The sequence below is a fragment of the Lytechinus pictus genome, chromosome 8, assembly GCF_037042905.1.
Source record: "Lytechinus pictus isolate F3 Inbred chromosome 8, Lp3.0, whole genome shotgun sequence".
Taxonomy (NCBI): domain Eukaryota; kingdom Metazoa; phylum Echinodermata; class Echinoidea; order Temnopleuroida; family Toxopneustidae; genus Lytechinus; species Lytechinus pictus.
In genome coordinates this window covers 10,129,862-10,151,918 of record NC_087252.1, presented here as the reverse complement: position 1 = coordinate 10,151,918, position 22,057 = coordinate 10,129,862, and the positions used below count along the sequence as shown (strand labels likewise).

The window sequence follows — 22,057 nt, the reverse complement described above, 5'->3', positions numbered from 1 at the left end:
AATGTAATCAGTGCCCTCATTTGCATATCGACCAGGATGTGCATTTTTCTTGAAATTAAGCAAAACTTTAAAATGTCATAACTTTCTTATTTTACATCCAATTTTGATGAAATTTAAGTGTTGTGCTTGTTAGATTTTTCTCCTTTTATTCAAATCAACTTTTTGCTGGGGCGGACTTGTTCTCTAACAAGTATGTGCGTGAAAGGGGGTGTGGGTATGACTGTGCGAGAAGAGTAATTACGAGTTACTACCTCCTACCTGTTTCACAATGCAGCCCTGTATACCCATAGTGGCAATAACATATGTAGTTGATATCCCCAGGTGAGGTAACGCACAATCCATTCAAACACGGAGTAGCAAAACAAATGTCACCTATTGGACAAAAAATGAAACCGCTCCATCAATGGCTACTTTAACCCTTTTCAATGTGGGAATGAACTCTCCGAGATGCTTATAGCCCACGATGAAGCCAAAAAAAGAATAAATAACAAATAATAATAATTAAATAAATGAGATTTTGTTTACAGGTCCCAGAACAGCGCGTAAAGTGGTACACGTAGGACAGTTCAAATACATGTGACCGGAAAATTATTTGGTAATATTATGGATTCGTTTGATGAATTTGTCAGTTCTATTATGCCTGTAATTTTTAGGAAATTACAATTCCCGATCAGGACTTGAATGTCTTAGTTAACGGAATAATTAGGGTAACGCCATTAACCGTTTTCAATTCAGTAGAAGTAAACTTTGAGGAAAAGAATGATCGCTCCAATGACACCCAACCTGTTGACGCCGGGAGGAGTGGAGGAGGGGCTTCTTCAGTGGTTTAACAATTTTTTGTAGGGTGGTGTAATAAAAAAAAAAACATGTTAAAAATCACGAAATGTAGATCTACAGATCTATGGTAGTATGGTGATATTATAGCAATTACCTTTAAAGCTTATATACTAATTTCTCCCCAAAACTAACTGTCAAAGCGATATACCAATTATTGGCTTCAAAATCAAACTTACCAAAGACAGTTATAGACTCCACGTTTAGATTGACAGCACCATCTGCACTTTCCCAAACCCCTGGTTGTTGAAGTCCAAGTAAAGTTTCGACTGCTTTTGATTTTTCCTTCAAGTTATCCCTGTTCGGGTTGAAGATTATTACTTTAAAATCGACAACGATGCTTCCTGCCGATAATCCGGTGATGAAGAGGTCCCACTCGTTGTCGTTAATGATGTTTATCAAAGCATCATAGAGCTGATAATGACAAATATTCACACTTTCAATAAAGAGTTGCACATGATTATTGTCACTTATGTCCAATAATCGAAAAGGGACAAAGTACATTCAATTTTGTCTAGATTTATACCCACCCAATAATTGCCTATCAAAGCTCATACAGTACATATATATGTGGTATATGTGTGTTTCTTACCTATTAATTCATGCATTGTTTGTTTTTATATGCCCCCGTGTACTTAAAAAATATTTATTGTAAATTTCGGATAATGAATAGTCACAAATACAAATGCCAACTATAATTGGTGGTGCTGGTCTTCAATGTGGCCAGTACATGTTATAATTAATTACATAATTATTTATGAATTGTAATCGCCAGCGGGTACCCATGTATTACCGACGACTGCAGTTCCTCTAAGCTTACAACTGGCTCCCCCCTTCATAAACCTAAAGAGGTGATCAACTTACGGTTTTGAAAATATTTCTTTCAAGATTTCGGTAATCTTCTGATTGTGGATCATTCAGCGATTCAGTGAAAGTAATTACTAGACCGTTCAGACGGGTTATTTTGATGAAGCCACCGATAGCCATAGAAACTGTCATGCGGAGGTTAAACAAATACAGTACTTTACTCATTAATCTCTATTGAACTAAAGCGCATCAGTTTTAAATGGAAATTTGTGAAAATACAGTGAGTACAATTAGGCCGATGAATTAAATGCCTGGACTTCTTCTCAGTCAAAGCCCGGGTCAAATGGATTTGCACCACAAATTGTCACCCCTGCACGAGGCGACAATTTGTGCTGCATATTGAATTGTATCGGCAAAAAGAAACCTAGAACCAAAAATTGTCGCTCATTACACATTTTAACTAAATTGTCTTCTAACACCAGTCTGGTGTGTAGTTCGTATGTGCGTCCTGATGTTTGTCGTTGTTTGTGGTAATGTTGTGTTAGATGTGAGTGTTGTGTTAGCGTGTGTGTGTGCGTGGGTGTATATGTGTGTCGCCATCATGCCATCGACGAGAGCGGACGTGTAGCAAATGAGCTCTCCAGCCAACACCCAATTTTACTTTTCCATATGATTTCTCCCATTGGATTTGACTGGACTTGAATTTTGCTGACTGATTATCGGCGGTTTTCAACGGATTTGGTCAGAGTTGGTGATATAAAGTCGTTTTGCATTGATTTGTATTGCGGGGAAGCTGTTTTTTTTTTATAACGATATTTCATACACGTGAGATAGAACAAGAATAGGCATGATGACTCGCACGCAAACCAAAGAAGGTAAAGCCACTACTTCTAAATCAAAGCCACCCGTTGCCTCTGCGGCACCGGAAGTTGAGGATGGAGAAGTAGAAACTCAACCTTCACTCGCAGATCTGCATGCAATCATACTAGATTTTAAGAATTCTGTATCATCTAAATTGGACCAAATTGCTGCAGATATTTCCTCTATGAACAAGAGGTTTAACGACCTCAAATAGAACATGGACTTCAACTCTGAACGAATCTTGAACATCGAAAAGCAAAAATTTCCTGTATTGGAAGACTCACTTCAACAAAAAATCAAGTCCTTAGAACAAAAAATCATACTTCTTGAAATCCATAATAGGAAGTCAAATTTACTTTTTTACGGACTTCAATCTACAGACGGGGAAAATATCTACCTAGTGCTCAGAAAGGCGTTTGTCTCTCTTGGGATAGAGGAAGAGATAGCAATGCTCATAGCGATAGCTAACGCCCATCGTCTTCCACGACGGGAATCCGAAGGCCAAGCCGCCGGCGCCCAAGCACCCCCTCCGATTATTGCAAGATTTTGCTACATGCATGATAAAAATAGGATCTTAACGGCATTCGAAGATCAACAGAGGAAGCTTGCGAGCAGCTCCGGTGAAACCAGCCATGCTCTCACTCGAATTACAGTGCGAACCGATTTGCCACCAGCAATGAAAATCCGCAGGTCGATCCTCGCGAATGAAGCATACAAGTTTAGGAAGGAGAAGGGAGTTTCTACAAGGATCTTTCAGAAAGGTACCGAGCTTCACCTGTTATGGAAGGAAAAGGGCACAAACAAGTGGAATAATCATGATGTAAGATTTAAAGCTATATGATGGTGTGTTTCTTGTGTTTATACCAATTACCTACTATAGATCTTTGATTTGATGGAGACATGAGTGTTAATACTGTAGGGAAGGAGAAGTAGCGGTATATACAGGAAATATAATTAAGGGGACCATGAACAACATGGGATGGAAGAGAAAATGTGAAGGCAAGTGGATCCTGAGTCAATTATTACAAGTTCAAAGTTCAGGTCCTGCTTCAGCTATTTAATAATGATATTCTTAAAATTGATAACCAAAAAAGGTTGTTTATTTGTTTGTCTTAATCCGATAAAAGCCATGATGTCATACGAGACCTTGCAGGGCCTTGTACTTCTGATTTATTATTTATATAAAAAAAAAGGAGAGTAGTAAATGCAAATGTCCTTTTGTTAGCCTGTAATAGTATTTACACAGTTAGTTTATTTGTGTTGACTAAAAGAAGAAAAATCACTATAAGGAGTAAACATGGATTGGATAAGCATGTTTTACATGTAAATAATAATAAAAAAGAACCGAAGACTGAATTATAAATTAGAAACTTTAAACAGATATGAGGTTAGCAGGTATAAAAGAATATATGACTTCTAATCCATTTACATTATGGAGGAATACGTAAACTGTTTTTTTTTTTTTTTTTTTTTTTAAGATTATTTATTATGTTTTACCACTATAGGGGAAAGGAAAGAAAAACCTGTACTAAAAGGTACAGGGCTTTGTTTCAGAGTTGAAAAACACTGTCTGGTTTGTATTTTCAAAAAGAACGAAAACAAAACCCTCAAAACAAACAGAAGAATGAACGAAGAATTCACCAATGAAAGTGAAATGGAATTTTTAAGTTTTTGATGCTAAAGACAAGATCAATAACCCCCCTTTTTTTTTTTTTTTTTTTTTCCTCTTTCCCCTGTGGTCACGAATTTCTGCTGATAGAACAAAGATGAGACAGGTAATTATCAATGAGTTTAGTAAGTGCAGTTGCTGTTTTCATGTTTGTCTCTCACTATTTTGAAAAAAAAAATAATAATTTAATCGCTTTTGCGTTGTTCCCTCAACTTTACAATGTTTGAATTAAAAAATACCAAAACTCGAAAATGGATTTTGATTGTGATTGGAATCCTTTAATTATTGTCTAACTCGGAGGTTTCAAGTGCACCTGTAGGATAAAAAAATTCAGTTGCCTCGGAACAAGTGTGAAGATAGGGATGAATAATAATGGCATTCCGATCACATTTCGGCAGTAATAGTTGGGTCGTGGGGCCACATTTTTTTTTTTTTTGGCTCTACTTTGATTCATGAAATCTTGAACGGGCGAGGTCAGATTTGCATCACTGGGTTATTTCGGTGCCTATTGTAGGCAATACACCAAGCAATACTAGGTAACAGCATCTCATTTTATTTATCTTTTCGTGAATGGAATTGATGTGGCGAGCTTAGATCATGTAAATTGCATATACAAAAAAGGGAGAAGAATGTGATCCAAATAATATACATATTATTGTACACTACAGTTTATGTATTGTTACAAAAATGTATAAGGGGTGATTTTTCATTGCGAACAAATACGAAGTAAGTAAATGGTGGGCATTGTCATTCAGATTTGATTAGAGTAAATAGGTCTTTAGTCCTCATTAGCAAGAAAAAAAAAGACTGGAATGTTGATATTATTGAATAACAGGTATATGCTCAGAGCAGTAACAAGAAATCATTCCTTCATTATTTATTCATTTCCTTTATTGTGTATGGAATGTAATTGCATGCTTTTTACGTGCAAAGTGCAGGTGTAGTTAACCATTTACGTGTGTAGGTCTTTTTAGCTTTTTATATCTTTTTGCCCTGATTAGGGCTCTGATGCATAATTCCGGCAAGGCAAGGCTATCAGCCTGTGGAAAATATTTATGGTAAAAAATGCGATTTGATTAGTTATGCGTCTTAATCAAACTAAAAAATACGAGGTTTCAGCTTTACAGCTTGCTTACTCTTTATTTTTGGAGCATGGAATTGATAATGGAATTTATCAGGACAGAATCCCCCCCTTTTTTTTTGGGGGGGGGGGGTTGTTTTGTTTTCAATCATTTTTGTCACCGCAGTGGTTTTTTAAAAGGAAGGTTTATGAATTGGTATTATTATAATACACTCACTTTAAAGATATAGATATAAAGTTGTAGGGTAATGGTGCATGATTTTCGTTGTTTGATTATCCTTATTACATCAATGATGTAAGAGATGTTCTAGCTAGTTGCAGCTAGACGGATAGCTAGCTGTATAGCCTTTTCATTTTAGTATGAAGATGAATAATTTAGTAGATCGTTCTCTTTTATGTCATGTTTGCATCTGAGTAAAACCAAGAAGAGATTTCTTTGAAAAAAACCAAACCCCCACTTTTTAGGTGGTCTGTCAACGACAGATCACCTATTAGTTTTGTCAGAATTTTCTTTCTTCTTTATTATTATTATTATTATTATTTATTTATTAGGTGGTCTGTCAACGACAGATCACCTATTAGTTTTGTCAGAATTTTCTTTCTTCTTTATTATTATTATTATTATTATTATTATTATTATTTATTTTTATTTCCGCCAATTTTTTGTTCCAAGGATAACTCCAGATCGGTTTTGTCAATTTCTTTCAATTTTGGCACAGTCAAAGGTCATTGTCATAAGACGTGAAAATAACATTTTCAAGGTCATCAGGTCATCGTGACGTCATCCAGGCGCCATTTTGTGAAATCACATTATCAATCATATCTCCATTATCAATTATCAAAAATTAACAATATTTACATCACATTAACTTCAGGTCAAGGGTCAACAGTTCATGTCATCAAAGGTCACCTGGTGGTCACGACGCGCGCGTACGCGCTCGTCAAAATTTCAAATTGCTCAAAATCACTTTTTGACCAAAGTAGAGTACGTTATAAGTCATTTTAAGCATTTCAAAAATTTGCGCACGCACACGTATGCGCGCGCGTTTCCGCGCGTAACGCCTTCAACGCAACGCAGAAACGCCGTTTCTTTTATATCATTGCATTGATAATATAATTCTGAGCAATTTGATACCTTCATCAACCTTCTACGACCATTAATAACGAAATTAACACCCGTTAAAGTTTGCAGCACGTGTGCGCGCGAGCTCTTACTATAGGCCATGTATGGGCAAAAACATGCCTATTAAAAATTTACTGTAGCTCTTTAAATAGTGCGTTGACCCCCATTTTTTTTTCATATATCGATAGAGTATGAGTTGTAGATTTGATTTCATGTCACCATTGTCCCTCAATTTGATCATGACGTCATCATAATGGCGTCGAAAGTTAAAATATCCATTTTCCTTGTTATGACGTCATAATAATTATGCAAATTAGGCTTTAACTCCGTGAATATTGGTCAATTTTCGCCCAATTTTCGATATGTTGTAGTTTAGAATGTACTCATTCTCGTTAACTAAAATGAATTTTCATTTTGAAAATCGCATCATGGCGTAAAATAGCGATCAAAAGAGGCATGTCATTTTTCCTCATTTTGCGTGTAATCTCTATGGGACATGACTTTTTCTCAAAACTAGATTCTACATTCCTCTATTTCGTGAGCTATATCTCCACTTTTTCTTGTCAGTTGTATCTGAGCTTTTAGAATGTTGTAGCTGAGATTCTAAGCTTTCGGAAGTGTGCCCTCCATTTTTTGATCAGATACCGGGATCATGCCCGTTTTTCGCTTGCAAAATTGGATTTGCAATTCTCAAATTTGCTTACGTGTAATCTCTATGGGGAATGTCGTGGCTCAATGGATAACGCACTTGACTTGCGTTCTCGGGGGCGCAGGTTCGAGTCCTGGGGTAAACAAGATGATTTTTTTTCATTTTTTTTTCTTTTTTACCACCTCGTACATGATCCTTTATGATAATTGAAAGGTATAAAATTTAAAATTTAGCAAGATAAAACAGACTATAATTACTTTTTTCATATCACATGTATTGTCATATATCAAAGAGACCATTTTCACAGTGCTTTATCATCTCCCGTCTTTCACAAGTATTCCATCCATAATGAACATTCCGTTGTCATCATGAAGATCATATTAATCTGCTGGAACATGGTAATGGTGATCATGATGGCGAGAATAAGGACAGACCACCTAATTCGTCCGCATGACGAATTAAAATCTAGTTTTTATTTATTTCCGCCAATATTTTGTTCCTAGGATAACTCCAGATCGGTTTTGTCAATTTCTTTCAATTTTGGCACAGTCAAAGGTCATTGTCATAAGACGTGACAATAATATTTTTAAGGTCATCAGGTCATCGTGACGTCATCCAGGCGCCATTTTGTGAAATCACATTATCAATCATATCGTCATTATCAATTATCAAAAATTAATCATATTTACATCACATTAACTTCAGGTCAAGGGTCAACTGTCCATGTCATCAAAGGTCATGTAAAGGTCACGACGTGCGCGTACGCGCGCGTCAAAATTTCAAATTTCTCAAAATCACTTTTTGACCAAAGTAGAGTACGTTTCAGGTCATTTTAAGCATTTCAAAAATTTGCGCACGCACACGTATGCGCGCGCGTTTCCGCGCGTAACGCCTTCAACGCAACGCAGAAACGCCGTTTTTTTTAATATCATTGCATTGATAATATAATTCTGAGCAATTTGATACCTTCATCAACCTTCTACGACCATTAATAACGAAATTAACACCCGTTAAAGTTTGCAGCACGTGTGCGCGCGAGCTCTTACTATATGCCATATATGGGCAAAAACATGCCTATTAAAAATTCACTGTAGCTCTTTAAATAGTGCGTTGACCCCCATTTTTTTTTCATATATCGATAGAGTATGAGTTGTAGATTTGATTTCATGTCACCATTGTCCCTCAATTTGATCATGACGTCATCATAATGGCGTCGGAAGTTAAAATATCCATTTTCCTTGTTATGACGTCATAATAATTATGCAAATTAGGCTTTAACTCTGTGAATATTGGTCAATTTTCGCCCAATTTTCGATATGTTGTAGTTTAGAATGTACTTATTCTCCTCAATGCCCATGAATTTTCATTTTGAAAAACACATCATGGCGTAAAATAGCGATCAAAAGAGGCATGTCATTTTTCCTCATTTTGCGTGTAATCTCTATGGGACATGACTTTTTCTCAAAAATAGATTCTACATTCCTCTATTTCGTGAGCTATATCTCCACCTTTTCTTGTCAGTTGTCTCTGAGCTTTTAAAATGTTGTAGCTGAGATTCTAAGCTTTCGGAAGTGTGCCCTCCATTTTTTTATCAGATGCCGGGATCATGCCCGTTTTTCGCTTGCAAAATTGGATTTGCAATTCTCAAATTTGCTTACGTGTAATCTCTATGGGGAATGTCGTGGCTCAATGGATAACGCACTTGACTTGCGTTCTCGGGGGCGCAGGTTCGAGTCCTGGGGTAAACAAGATGATTTTTTTTTCATTTTTTTTTCTTTTTTACCACCTCGTACATGATCCTTTATGATAATTAAAAGGTATAAAAGTTAAAATTTAGCAAGATAAAACAGACTATAATTACTTTTTTCATATCACATGTATTGTCATATATCAAAGAGACCATTTTCACAGTGCTTTATCATCTCCCGTCTTTCACAAGTATTCCATCCATAATGAACATTCCGTTGTCATCATGAAGATCATATTGATCTGCTGGAACATGGTAATGGTGATCATGATGGCGAGAATAAGGACAGACCACCTAATTCGTCCGCATGACGAATTAAAATCTAGTTATTATTATTATTATTTATTTTTATTTATTTCCGCCAATTTTTGTTCCTAGGATAACTCCAGATCGGTTTTGTCAATTTCTTTCAATTTTGGCACAGTCAAAGGTCATTGTCATAAGACGTGACAATAACATTTTTAAGGTCATCAGGTCATGATGACGTCATCTAGACGCCATTTTGTAAAATCTCATTATCAATCATATCTCCATTATCAATTATCAAAAATTAACAATATTTATATCACATTAACTTCAGGTCAAGGGTCAACAGTTCATGTCATCAAAGGTCACCTGGTGGTCACGACGCGCGCGTACGCGCTCGTCAAAATGTCAAATTGCTCAAAATCACTTTTTGACCAAAGTAGAGTACGTTTTAGGTCATTTTAAGCATTTCAAAAATTTGCGCACGCACATGTATGCGCGCGCGTTTCCGCGCGTAACGCCTTCAACGCAACGCAGAAACGCCGTTTTTTTATATCATTGCATTGATAATATAATTCTGAGCAATTTGATACCTTCATCAACCTTCTACGACCATTAATAACGAAATTAACACCCGTTAAAGTTTGCAGCACGTGTGCGTGCGAGCTCTTACTATAGGCCATATATGGGCAAAAACATGCCTATTAAAAATTCACTGTAGCTCTTTAAATAGTGCGTTGACCCCCATTTTTTTTTCATATATCGATAGAGTATGAGTTGTAGATTTGATTTCATGTCACCATTGTCCCTCAATTTGATCATGACGTCATCATAATGGCGTCGGAAGTTAAAATATCCATTTTCCTTGTTATGACGTCATAATAATTATGCAAATTAGGCTTTAACTCCGTTGATATTAGTCAATTTTCGCCCAATTTTCGATATGATGTAGTTTAGAATGTACTCATTCTCCCAAGTTAACATAAATTTTCATTTTGAAAAACGCATCATGGCGTAATATAGCGATCAAAAGAGGCATGTCATTTTTCCTCATTTTGCGTGTAATCTCTATGGGACATGACTTTTTCTCAAAACTAGATTCTACATTCCTCTATTTCGTGAGCTATATCTCCACTTTTTCTTGTCAGTTGTCTCTGAGCTTTTATAATGTTGTAGCTGAGATTCTAAGCTTTCGTAAATAAGCCCTCCATTTTTTGATCAGATGCCGGGATCATGCCCGTTTTTCGCTTGCAAAATTGGATTTGCTATTCTCTAATTTGCTTACGTGTAATCTCTATGGGGAATGTCGTGGCTCAATGGATAACGCACTTGACTTGCGTTCTCGGGGGCGCAGGTTCGAGTCCTGGGGTAAACAAGATGATTTTTTTTCATTTTTTTTTCTTTTTTACCACCTCGTACATGATCCTTTATGATAATTAAAAGGTATAAAAGTTAAAATTTAGCAAGATATAACAGACTATAATTACTTTTTTCATATCACATGTATTGTCATATATCAAAGAGACCATTTTCACAGTGCTTTATCATCTCCCGTCTTTCACAAGTATTCCATCCATAATGAACATTCCGTTGTCATCATGAAGATCATATTGATCTGCTGGAACATGGTAATGGTGATCATGATGGCGAGAATAAGGACAGACCACCTAATTCGTCCGCATGACGAATTAAAATCTAGTTTATGCTTGTTATGGTACATGAAGTAAAGATGAGAATATTCATTCTGAAACAAATTTAAGCACATCGGAAAAGTCTCATCGCAGTTGGTTTTATGGGGGGGGGGGGGGGGGGGTAATTTAGAAAGTAATGGAAAATGTATTTTCTTTTCTACGGTAAACCAAACAGGTGCAGTGTTAAACAATCAATTCCTTGAATTGCAGAAGGATTTATCCTATTCACGCATTATTTGGTTCCTATAGAATTTAATGTTGGAAATAGCCGGGAGTTCTTTGGATATAATATGTTTGGGTTAGGCTTAACTTGGTGTTGGCATATTAGATATGCATGACCACCACGTTAATGGCATGGGGAAGTGTGGTTGGGTTCCTGGCGAATTATTGTGTTGGATATGTTGGATGTTGAATGAATGGGGGTGTTTGGAGTGTGATACTATGAGAGGGCGTGGTTGTAATAGGTCAATGGTTGTATTAAGCGTCTGCTGGTGCTGTGAGTGTGTAATGGTATGTCCGCGTGTGAATGCGAGTGTGCAATGGTATGTCCGTGTGTAAATGTGAGTGCTTGCTGCCAGCCTGCCAGGGATGGGGGGGGGGGGGTCTTCCTATCTCCATGGTTAGCAAAAGATATGTTTGAGTAGATCCAAAAAGAAAGAATATTTTGTTTGGGGTGTGGAAAAGGTTTTGTTTGTTTTATTTTGTTGATGTTGTGTTTTGTTTTCGTGTGTGCTTTATATATAAAATCTTTATTCAGATTATTGTATACTTTCTAAGAATAAACATAGAGACTTTTTTTTTCTGTATTGTCAACAAAAGTTGGAGGAATGGATATACATGTATAAGTACTTTTTTTTATTATGGGATAACCTCTTCACTTTAAAAAGTCCGTACTTTTGATTTTTCATCATACAATACGGTATTATTATACAGTAAATACATGTGAAATTACGAGGTTTTTGTTATTGGTATTATGGGTTATGATAATATTTGTTCGAAAAATTTATATCAAGATGTATACTATTTCATTTGTTATATTGCTGTATATGTGTACTTCACTTTAATTTGTATACATGTATTTGATTTATTACCCTTGTATGTATGAAAAATGTAATAGTATCTGAATAAAGGCTAAAAAAGCAAGAAAAAACAAATCATCATTGTTATTGTTATTATTACTTTTATTTATTTTTGTATTTTATTTCATTTTATTTTATCACTATTATTATTATTTTTTTTTTTTCGTTAAAAACTTTTTTTGCTTGCCAAATTTTTTTCGGGAGACGCAATATCCTCAATTTTCCGTTAAAAACCTTTAAAAAAAAATCATCGTTAGATCCCAGTGGGAGCCCTTCTAGCCAATAGGAAGGCCCCGCGGCAGGTAGGGCGTATCCCCAATACACTAGCATTGAGCAACTACGCGTATATTGATGCGCTTAATTACACAGATACCAACGAACGTGTTGCTTTTAGGAAGGTCCACTCCGTTCAGATTTTGTTACCACTTTTAAGCTCCGTCCCTCACTCAGCGCACTATTTTGGTAAATTGTAGATTAGATTTTTTTTCGTTTGTTCAATTTTACTATTGTTATGGATACTGAAAACTCAACGAAATAATGTTACATATTATTTTATATATATGATCATTTATTTTCTGAAAAAAGTAAGACAAAACGTAATCACGATTCTTGTAGTTTGCACATCAATAAAAATACATAGTCTGATGACATTGTATTACCGTTTTTCTGCTTAATTTCGCTGCCTCTACCAAGCTACACCAGCCAACACCAGAGCCAAAACCTTGATCTTCTGGCATGACCGGGACACATCGGTACGCGTACTGCGCGAAGGCAGTGCTGGCCGCACTAGCAGGACTGGCAGAATATCTCGACGCTACTCGGCTTAGCCAGACATGGACTTGAACGGTATGGACTTGATCTGTCATTGATGTGGAACTAATTGCAGTTGCAACGACAAATGTTCAAGGTTAGAATCCTAATTTTCCCTTACAGTATAGATCGGAGTCTGAAAATATAAAATAATTATGTGATATCCACATTTTTTGCAACCCATCATCAGGCAGAGATCGAATACGGCCACCAGCCAAGCTCAATCCCAGGTAAGTCCTAGTCTAAAGTTAGACCTATTTAACAGACCAAAATTATCTGGTCCAGTATCGAGCCATGTATGTTTTGACCAGCCTTGACTTGTGAACTATCAAAAGGCAAAGGTATATGTCACAGCTACCATTTTCATTCTATAATTTTATACAAATTTGTGTTTAATATCATACATGCAGATATCAGCCAACCGCTACCTCCGCACCGACCGGCCGACCAGGGCGCCGGCGCGGTCAGCCATGGCGCTTACACTCAAGCGATGGCACTCCCTCTGGATTGTGTAGGCGCATTAATGTGGTTCAGCGAATTTAGATGAAGAATGTTCAACCTCACGTATATTTTTTATCATATTGATATGCGAAAGTCATAAAATTGTTATCACCATCATGTAATATTTTAGGAAAAATACAGGAATAAAATATTAAATTTTTTAAAGAGTGATATTTGCTGTAAAATTTTATCAAGTAAACATGATGAAAATTAGGAAATGAAAAAAAAATTCAACCCTACAATTTACTAAGAAAGTGCGCTGAGTGAGGGCGGAGCTTAATAGCGGTCACAAAATGAGCTTGACTAAATCGGGGTGAAATTAGCAGATTGGTTGATTTGATGGCAGAACTCAATCCTGTTTACTGAAGAATTAAAAAAACATAAGACCATAATCTAGTAATATTTTTATATTCAAAATGTGGTATATTTTTTGTCAATTTTTTTATATTGTTGTATTTCTATTATTGGAATTCAGTCTTGTCATAAAGGGGTAAATTTACCTATATTTTGCTATCAATCTCTGAATGTATTCCGTCGATTCATGGTTTAGTTGGCATGCCTTCCAAATTGTGCGCGCACTTTAATTGCATGCGCGTATCGAGTGGACCTTCCTAATAGCAACACTGCTGTGTGTTGCTGCCCTCTACGTTCGTTGAAAGATACCGTGTTTACATGTGATCTGCTTTTGGTCCTGAACCAAAAGCCGATGCAGAATCGGCTTTTGGTTTATCTTGCACCGCGTTTACACGCTGTAACAGCTCTCGGTGCAGAATCGGCTCGTGTGGCAGAAACATGAAATGATACGCGCACTAACAATTTACGTCATAATAAAGACAACGCTGGATCCGCGCGCCTTGAAGTACGTCATAATTGTAAAGTAGAAGAAATGCGCACCAATTACCGATACAGAATCGGCTTTCTTTTTACACGTAGTAAAAAAATCCGATTCTGCATCGGCTTGCTGTTCTGAACGTACTACTTTGGTGGTGCAAAACTGCCGATTCTGAACCGAGAGCCAATGCAAGTTAATCGCGTCTACATGCAACAAAAAAGCTACACAAAGTACGGATACTGTTTGATTAATAGGAATACAAACATACTTGCAAAAACACTTTAGCCAGCAAATGAAGTTGCCCATCATAAAAAAAACTAAAAGATTATCAATTTTTGCATTGTGCCAATTATTACCCATGCAGATGTCGTTTCTTCGGGAGAAGCCTTCAGAACAATTACAATAATAGCCAGCTTCTACCAAATTCGTGTCAGTGCAGACTTCATTCACTCCACATGGATCATCGTGGAAACAACGATCGATTGCTGTGTATGGAAATGTAGAAATAAAGAACCATCATTTTCTAAAATAGCACGATCGATTATTTTTTTCTTTTTTCTAAAATAAAATCGTGAAATGAATGTTTAGAGCTTAGGAATAGAAAAGGCAGCGCATTTAAAAATAAGAGTTATAATTTTTCTCCTGTGATATTTGATGAAGTAGTCACCCTTTGACCTAGACCAAAAGCTTTGGTCTCTCTTATATTGATTGTTCCGCTGGCTCCACTCACCAATTACAAGTTCTAACTTGATCTATACAGGGACTCAATGGCGAAAATAGACCAGTTTTAAAAAACCTGATAAAACCATTTTCTAATTATTACTACACAACCTAGTAATATGAGCGCCGTACTGATATTTGGATTAATTTCATACCCTAAATTAACGACTGGTTTTATTCTAATCAATATCTTCATGAGATTCCAATCATTCGTTGGACTATATAAGCTGCCATCTTGGTTCTGAAAGTGACGACAGACTCCACCCCTTGACCCTTACGTCATTTACAGTGCCCGGATGTTTCCGTGGTTAAACGTTTGTCGCTTGCGTACGATCGACAAGCCATCTAACCCGATGTAGAAGCGACGATCTGATTGGCCTAAAGGTTTCGACCCAGATCTTCCAACGGCCATATGTTTGTGTATTTTATTAACTTCGGATAGACGAGAGAAGTGGAAGCTACACGACAGCCGAGACAGGCCGAGGTAAGTCACTGCTTTTGTAAATTTTAATTTTCCCCCCATTTTGGTGCATTTAATGCCAAGTCGGAATAACAAACTTTATTTCGGTCCAGTTATTTTTTTTAAAATAAATTTTCCCTTAATTAGGACAAAAATCGAAGAGCCCCGTCGGGGGGGGGGGGGGGGGGGGTTAACCCCCTTATGGCGGCTGCACGATAGCGAGCCGTCTGTGTACGTGGAGAAATAAAAACATTATTTAAAAAAAAAAACTCCTCGAAACAGACGGCTTTCAGATTTGACCATGAAGATAATCATAAAAAAGAATAACCCTACTTATTATGCACCCAAATGCCCAATATACATATATATATATATATGTATATATATGTACTATATATATATTTGGACCGTCTGATTTATCTTTTCTCCGAATTGGTTTTATATATATGTAATATAAAATACAATCACGATAGAAAATATGAATCTTTTTTAAGGCAGTAAAAGCAGGTTATTTTGCACACACCGTCAGTCAATACATGTTTTATCAGATAGCTTTGAATGATGAAGATTTAATATCTTACTGAGATCTAGATAGCCTTAGTCTAGCTCAAGGGAACGATGCAGTAGTTATCCACATTGACTGATTTTAGTGGTACGTTAATCGATTAAACGTTTGGTACTGCATGACCCTTTCTGACCTGAATCAAGTTGTTTGTTTTACGCACAGTTATTTTGAGGTGAGACTGAGTATGGTCCAGGTCCAGAACCCGAAGCAGACCGAGACCGCTTATTCTGGTGGAGATTCTATCTAATTTTGGGATGAGATAAACCGTAAGTATATCTAGATCTAGAAGTAGGTCGCTGCTCACTGTCCTGACTGTAAGGTGGTCCTGGTCTTTATGTTGTCAAACCAGATCCAGGACCAAATCTAGCACTAATGTTATCGACAAGGTTAATTAGACACGTAAACAAATTAAGACTTAGATTCTAATTTCTGTCATACCCAAAAGCCTAAATCTAGATCCACTGAATCGAGATCATTATTATCCTCCAAAAGCTGAGCTCACGTAATATCCCATTACTTATCAATACAAATGGAGGCTCCATTTTAAAATATTTTTGAAGTAGATCTAACTGGGGACTAAGTCACTGCACTTTTTTAAGTTTCACGGTCCGGTCCAAAAACTTGTACCAATTAATATCTAGTTTAGATTGACTGCAAACGATCGCTACTTAAGTCCCACATGTGTTATATCCGTGTAACTGTTAACATGTACTTTACGAGAGGACTCTATACACGTATGTAATATATTCATTGGACCAGCTGGTCAATATTCTTTTATCGAAGGTGACCGGCCAGGAAAATACACAAATTTCCATTATATCACGTGACGTGCGAAGGACCAAACACGCTAGGCAATCTGTACTGGCTTTCATATAAACTCCTCAAAAAAAGTTTGAAATCTGACTTTGATCGATAATCCCTCCTCAGTTTTAGTGAATAGCAATGTGTAATTAATATCAATGACTAGAACATTTCATTTTCTTTAAAATGATACCCTACATGATATGTTTATGGTTCACATGAAGGTGCAGTGCCTTGAAATGTGGGGCAAGTTCAAAATTCAGAAGTTGCAAAATGACAAAATATTGAAAGTCACTGTTCTTTTTTCCGTGGTAATGAGTGAGTTTCTCAGCGGTTTCTTTTGAATTTGATCGATAATTCCTCATTGCTCTTAGTAAATATTAATGTGTAATTAATATCAATGAATAGATCATTTAATTTTCTTAAAAATGATACCCTACATGATATAATTATGGTTCACATGGAAGGGCAGTGCCTTGAAATGTGGGGCAAGGCCAAATTTCAAAAGTTGCAAAATGACACAATACTGAAAGTCACTGTTCTTTTTTTTCAGTGGTGATGAGTGAGTTTCTCATCGGTTTCTTTTACCAGTAATTGTTTTTATGCACATTAACATCAACATTGACATGGAATGAAACACACATCTGCACAAGCAAACACATGGCGAACAAACAAACATGCATGGGTATTTCAAACAACCACTCAAACCATGTTATCTCACATAACCATCACTACAGAAGCAGGGGCTTGATTTAAATGGATTTTCATCTCTATTGACACAGGCAATAGAGTTGAATGGATTTTTATCTCTATTGACACAGGCAATAGAATCAAGTTCTGTATTGACACTTCATGACTATTTCTGCTCGTTTTGCAGCTTTTCAATTCAGACCTCATCCGACACTTTTGAATCCTACTCTTCTCGTGATGGCATGATCATAGCAGGCATGGTATCATTTAAAAGAAAATTAAATGATCTTTTGAATGATATCAAATACGCATTGTGTAAAATTGGGTGTTGGGAGAAATTAATGGTCAAACTCAGATTTCCAAACTTTTTTTGCTCGTTTTGCAGCTTTTCACTTCAGACTTCATCCAACACTTTTTAATCCTGCTCTTTTCGTAATGGCATGATCATAACAAGCATGGTATCATTTTAAAGAGAATTAAATGATCTTTTGAATGATGTAAATTTTGCATTGTGTAAAATTTGGAGTTGGGATAAATTAATGGCCAAACACAGATTTCCAAACTTTTTTTGAGGGGTCTATATATATGCATGTTATGAAAAAAGTGGATAAAGATAATAGCGTACCTTAAATCAAAGCTTCTCCAGTGCTATCTACACTTTGGAAGCATTGGTGACGCCGAAAAATTGCCTTGTCGGGAATTGAACCCGGCCTCCAGCCATAGGAAGGTTATCTTTAAATAGCTAAATTATTGCTTTAGCATTTTAGAAGAGTTATATATATATATGTATATACATTTTGTCTGTGTGTGTTGCTTCTAGAATACATCTTTTTTGGCTATTAATATTGATGAAACTTAAAATCAAGTATGTCCATGATTGAAATGGTTAATTCCATTACCTGTAGAGCAAGTGTTGTCAGTATAACCCGTAACGCAGATACAAGAGAAAGAGTTGATACCATCTACACACGTTCCTTTATTCTTGCAAGGTGATGGATGGCAGTCGTTGATATCTTGAATGGAATTGTAATCGAGTAGAAAAGTACAAATGGCTATTCATCAAATATAATAATGCCCTTTCCTGATCAACAAAGGCATTTCACCTGAAACTGAAAATAGCAGCTAGATCATCAATTTGAAATGAATATAAAACGAAACTCATTCACAGAGAGGGTTGAGTTTAAACAAAAGTAATCAAATAAATGATCGATGTGCACTATTTATATTGGTTGAGTTCAAATTGCGTTTAATTGCGGCAATTATCAACTTATGACATGGGTCTAGGGAAATAACACGATCGAGCATCCTCCTTCATCCCTTCGTCCCCGAGAAGGAAATTGGCTGGCCAACCCAGCCACCAGAATACATGTGCCACCACCCCCATGTATGCATTTCTAAACATGAGCATGGTCAATCAAATGTAATCGGAATTACTTATTGAGCAGACACTTCCAGTATAGCCGGGTACACATTCACAGGTGAACGTGTTTATTTCGTCTCTACACGTTCCTCCATTCAGGCACTGATTTGTTTCACATTCGTTGATATCTGCAATCAAAGATAGGAATACAACTTAAACAAGTTGAATAATTGGAAAGAAATTCATTCTTCCTCAGATGCATTGCAACTATGTATTTTTCATTTCAATAAAAAGGAAGGATTTTGCAGAAATTTAAAAAAAAATTAATGATAACCAAACGTTCTCATTACAGGCATTCTCGTTTAGTACTGGAGAACAAATTTGCCAAAAAAAGTTAATACTTTAAAAATATATATTGAAAATTATATTAGGGCGACAAAGGAAGCACTTAAAAATCACACACACACATAAGTATATGTGTGTGTAAATATATATATATATATATATAATTCTTATACTTGCTTTATCTTGCATTCACATTTTATTTAGTAATTGTTTTGGGGTTTAGATACTCTAATACACACACCCACACACACATGGAAAATACTATTTTGTAGTGTTATCAAGAGGGAACCTAACGTTGTAACCATCTGCACATCAAACTGGTTTGAGGAGAAAAAAGAGAAACATATATGGAATATTATTAAAGCAAAAATTTAATTATAAAATTACACATTCTTAAATTGTCAAGGTGATATCACGTCCAATCAGCTTTTACTTACGTCATGGCAAATAAAAATCCATACCAAATTTCATATGCTTAAATTATGTAATTAAATGTATACATGTATGTATGTATTGGCTTATTTTTTAAAAGGTTTTAACGGATACGGATTTCAAACAGAACAAGGATGAGGAATATAAGCATGCACTCACCTATCGTGCAAAAAGGCCCGGTGTACCCAGGAATGCATTTACACAAAACACCATCTGTTCCAGAAAAACACGTGGCACCATTCCAACATGGGTTCGGTTCACACTCGGTGATACCTGAGATTTGAAGTAATTGGTTAGCGTTACAAATGTCTTATTTAATAAAAATAACACTTGAACGTTCAGATGTGTTACATACTTACACGTAAATAATGTTCACAGAGATGAACAAAAATGTGTTGTTATTCATTGCCACGAAAGAACCTCCCACGTTAAATAATGGCAGTGCCAGGTTTATGAAAAAAAATTGAACCCTGTTTAAAACCAGTGAATTACACAACACCCTTTCCGACATGAACTTTTAAATAACCGTACCACGAACGTAGAGAGTAGCAAGACACATGAGTGTTGGTATAATGAAGGATCGATATGCGGATGAATAGCTGCCGTGGCCGAATGGTCTATGGCGCCTGGCAATACATGGAAAGTCCGGGGTTCGATCCCCGGCCGCGGCACTTATGCATACCCGTGAGCAAGGGATTTAATTTACAATGCTCTCTTATCCTGCTTTGAAATAAATGGAAATTATTGATAAATAGGTGTTTAAAAAAAATTAATTGCGCGAACAATATCGTAGGCATATGAACCAACACAATACACTCACAGAGTAATAAAAAAGAGAAGCCAAACGATTATGACAATACGAGATTCAAATAATATGAATACAAAATATATATATATAATGGAATTATAATGTACTAAACTACTGCTATTTAAAAAACTAACGTTTACTAGATTATTTGTCTTATATATATATTTTTTTAATCTTTAATACAGGAATGAAATTTGTCATTGAAAAAGAAACGATCTCCTAATTTCACCAAGATTTAGCAAACCTCAATTTGTGATCGCAAAAAGGACTGCCCCTCAGCGCACTTTTTATTAGATTGTAGAGTTCATCTTTTTTAATTTCCAATTTTCAACAATTTTGCTGGAAAAGTTTTTACATTAAATATGCTTTAAAAAATATGGAATATTTATTCATGTGTTTTCCTAAAATATTACGTGGTGGTGATAACGATTTCATGACTTTTGCATATCAATTTAATAATAAATATACGTGATGTTGATACATTATTCATCTTAATTTTGCTGCACCACATTAATGCGCCTACTCAATCCAGCCCCACCGGTTGATTGTGTAAGCACCATGATCTGATGATTGACTGCGCCGGTGCCCCGTCACGGTCGGTACGGAGGTAGGATACGGTTGGCTGGTATCAATTTGTGCAAAATTATAGTATGAAAGTAATAGCGGTAATATGCACCTTCGCCCCTTAATAGTTCCCAAGTCAAGGCCCGTCAAAAACATGGCTCGGTACTAAACCAGATAATTTTGGTATGTTAATTGGGTCTAACTTTAGACCCAGGTCTTCTTTCCAGGTTATTTTATATACTTTTTCTCCTTTTATACACATCATTGAATCCAGTTTGCTTGAGTCCACGACGGCATGTGTTCTATCTACATACAACAACACCCATCCATCTTCTCAGGGCATTCTCCCCTTTTTTTTTTTTTTTTTTTTTTTTTTATTTATTTTTTTATGTGGGGGGGGGGGGGGGTGTGGTGGGGAAGGGTGGATATTTTTAGGACGGGTTGTTTTGTCCTTTATCTAATGTATATTTTTGATAACTTTTTATTTATTTTGTGAGTATTTCCCTCTCAGTTATTGATTTTTTTCTCATTTGATTATCTGTATTTATACCTTGCTATTTTGTTATTTGTTGTGTTATCGATTTTTGAGGGGCCCACATTGTACAAGCATTGCTTTTTAGTGGGTCCCTCCATTTCCATCTTAATTTAATTTTTATTGAAAAATAGTATACTTATTTAAAACCTACAATGTGTTGCCCAAATTGTCTAAGTGTTTTTTTTTTTTTTTTTTTTCACAACATATGTATCATTATTTTCTTTTTTGCAACGTATACAAATATTTATGTTTATATATGGTATACAATTCATGTATGTACAATTGATGGAAGTGAAATAAATAAATTTGAATTTGAATTTGACTAGAACTTACCTTGCAAACCCTGGTTTAGACTTGGCTAGCGGCCGTATTCGATCTCAGCCTGATGGATTTCAAAAAGCTTGCTTGGATTTGTGGATATTATACAAATAATGAATGTTTATGAGTGCAATGGACAGAATACTTCATGAGGTGAAAGATGAAATGATCCATTCAACGAGGTGTAGCCGAGTTGAATGGATCATTATTTCATCTTTCACAGAATGAAGTATTCTGTCCATTGCGCGAATAGAAAAACATTCATTATTTGGTTTATATGACACCTTAAAATTGCTATTTTTTTCAAAATAAATTTATGAATTTTGATGCAAAACACGCTCATGCAGTGCGAGTTCGGTCTGTTGATTGTTACGTCATTACAATATGCGCAATGCTGGTGCCTTCAGCTCAAAGACCTTATAATATATTACTAGACCGAAAGCTGCGTGCGCGTTCAGCACAAAACAAATGAGATTAGGCTCCGCCTACCGCGATATTTGAAGACAAAAATAAGCCCTCATTGACATTC

At 36.0% G+C, this 22,057-nt stretch overlaps 1 protein-coding gene across 1 annotated transcript; it reads right to left on the bottom strand.

The window, feature by feature from the left end:
* Nucleotides 1–247: 247 nt before the first annotated feature.
* On the bottom strand, nt 248–20,671 carry LOC135154994 (fibropellin-1-like). The gene is made up of 8 exons (XM_064103264.1): nt 20,635–20,671; nt 19,463–19,576; nt 18,601–18,714; nt 18,066–18,179; nt 14,287–14,415; nt 1,699–1,826; nt 1,014–1,248; nt 248–372 (listed from the first exon to the last, which is right to left on the bottom strand). Exons 1-8 carry the CDS (start codon nt 20,669–20,671, stop codon nt 248–250), a joined length of 996 nt encoding a protein of 331 aa, XP_063959334.1.
* Between the last annotated feature and the right edge of the window lie 1,386 nt (nt 20,672–22,057).

Bases quoted from the DNA above. Each gene is read 5' to 3' on its own strand.
- LOC135154994 (XM_064103264.1), bottom strand. From the start codon at position 20,671: ATGGTGCTTACACAATCAACCGGTGGGGCTGGATTGA. The intron at 1,827-14,286 runs GTAATAATTGGC...TCCGCATGACAG, and splicing joins AAGAAACGACATCTGCATGG to TTTCTATGGCTATCGGTGGC. The intron at 1,249-1,698 runs GTAAGTTGATCA...TGTCATTATCAG, and splicing joins AAAGAAATATTTTCAAAACC to CTCTATGATGCTTTGATAAA.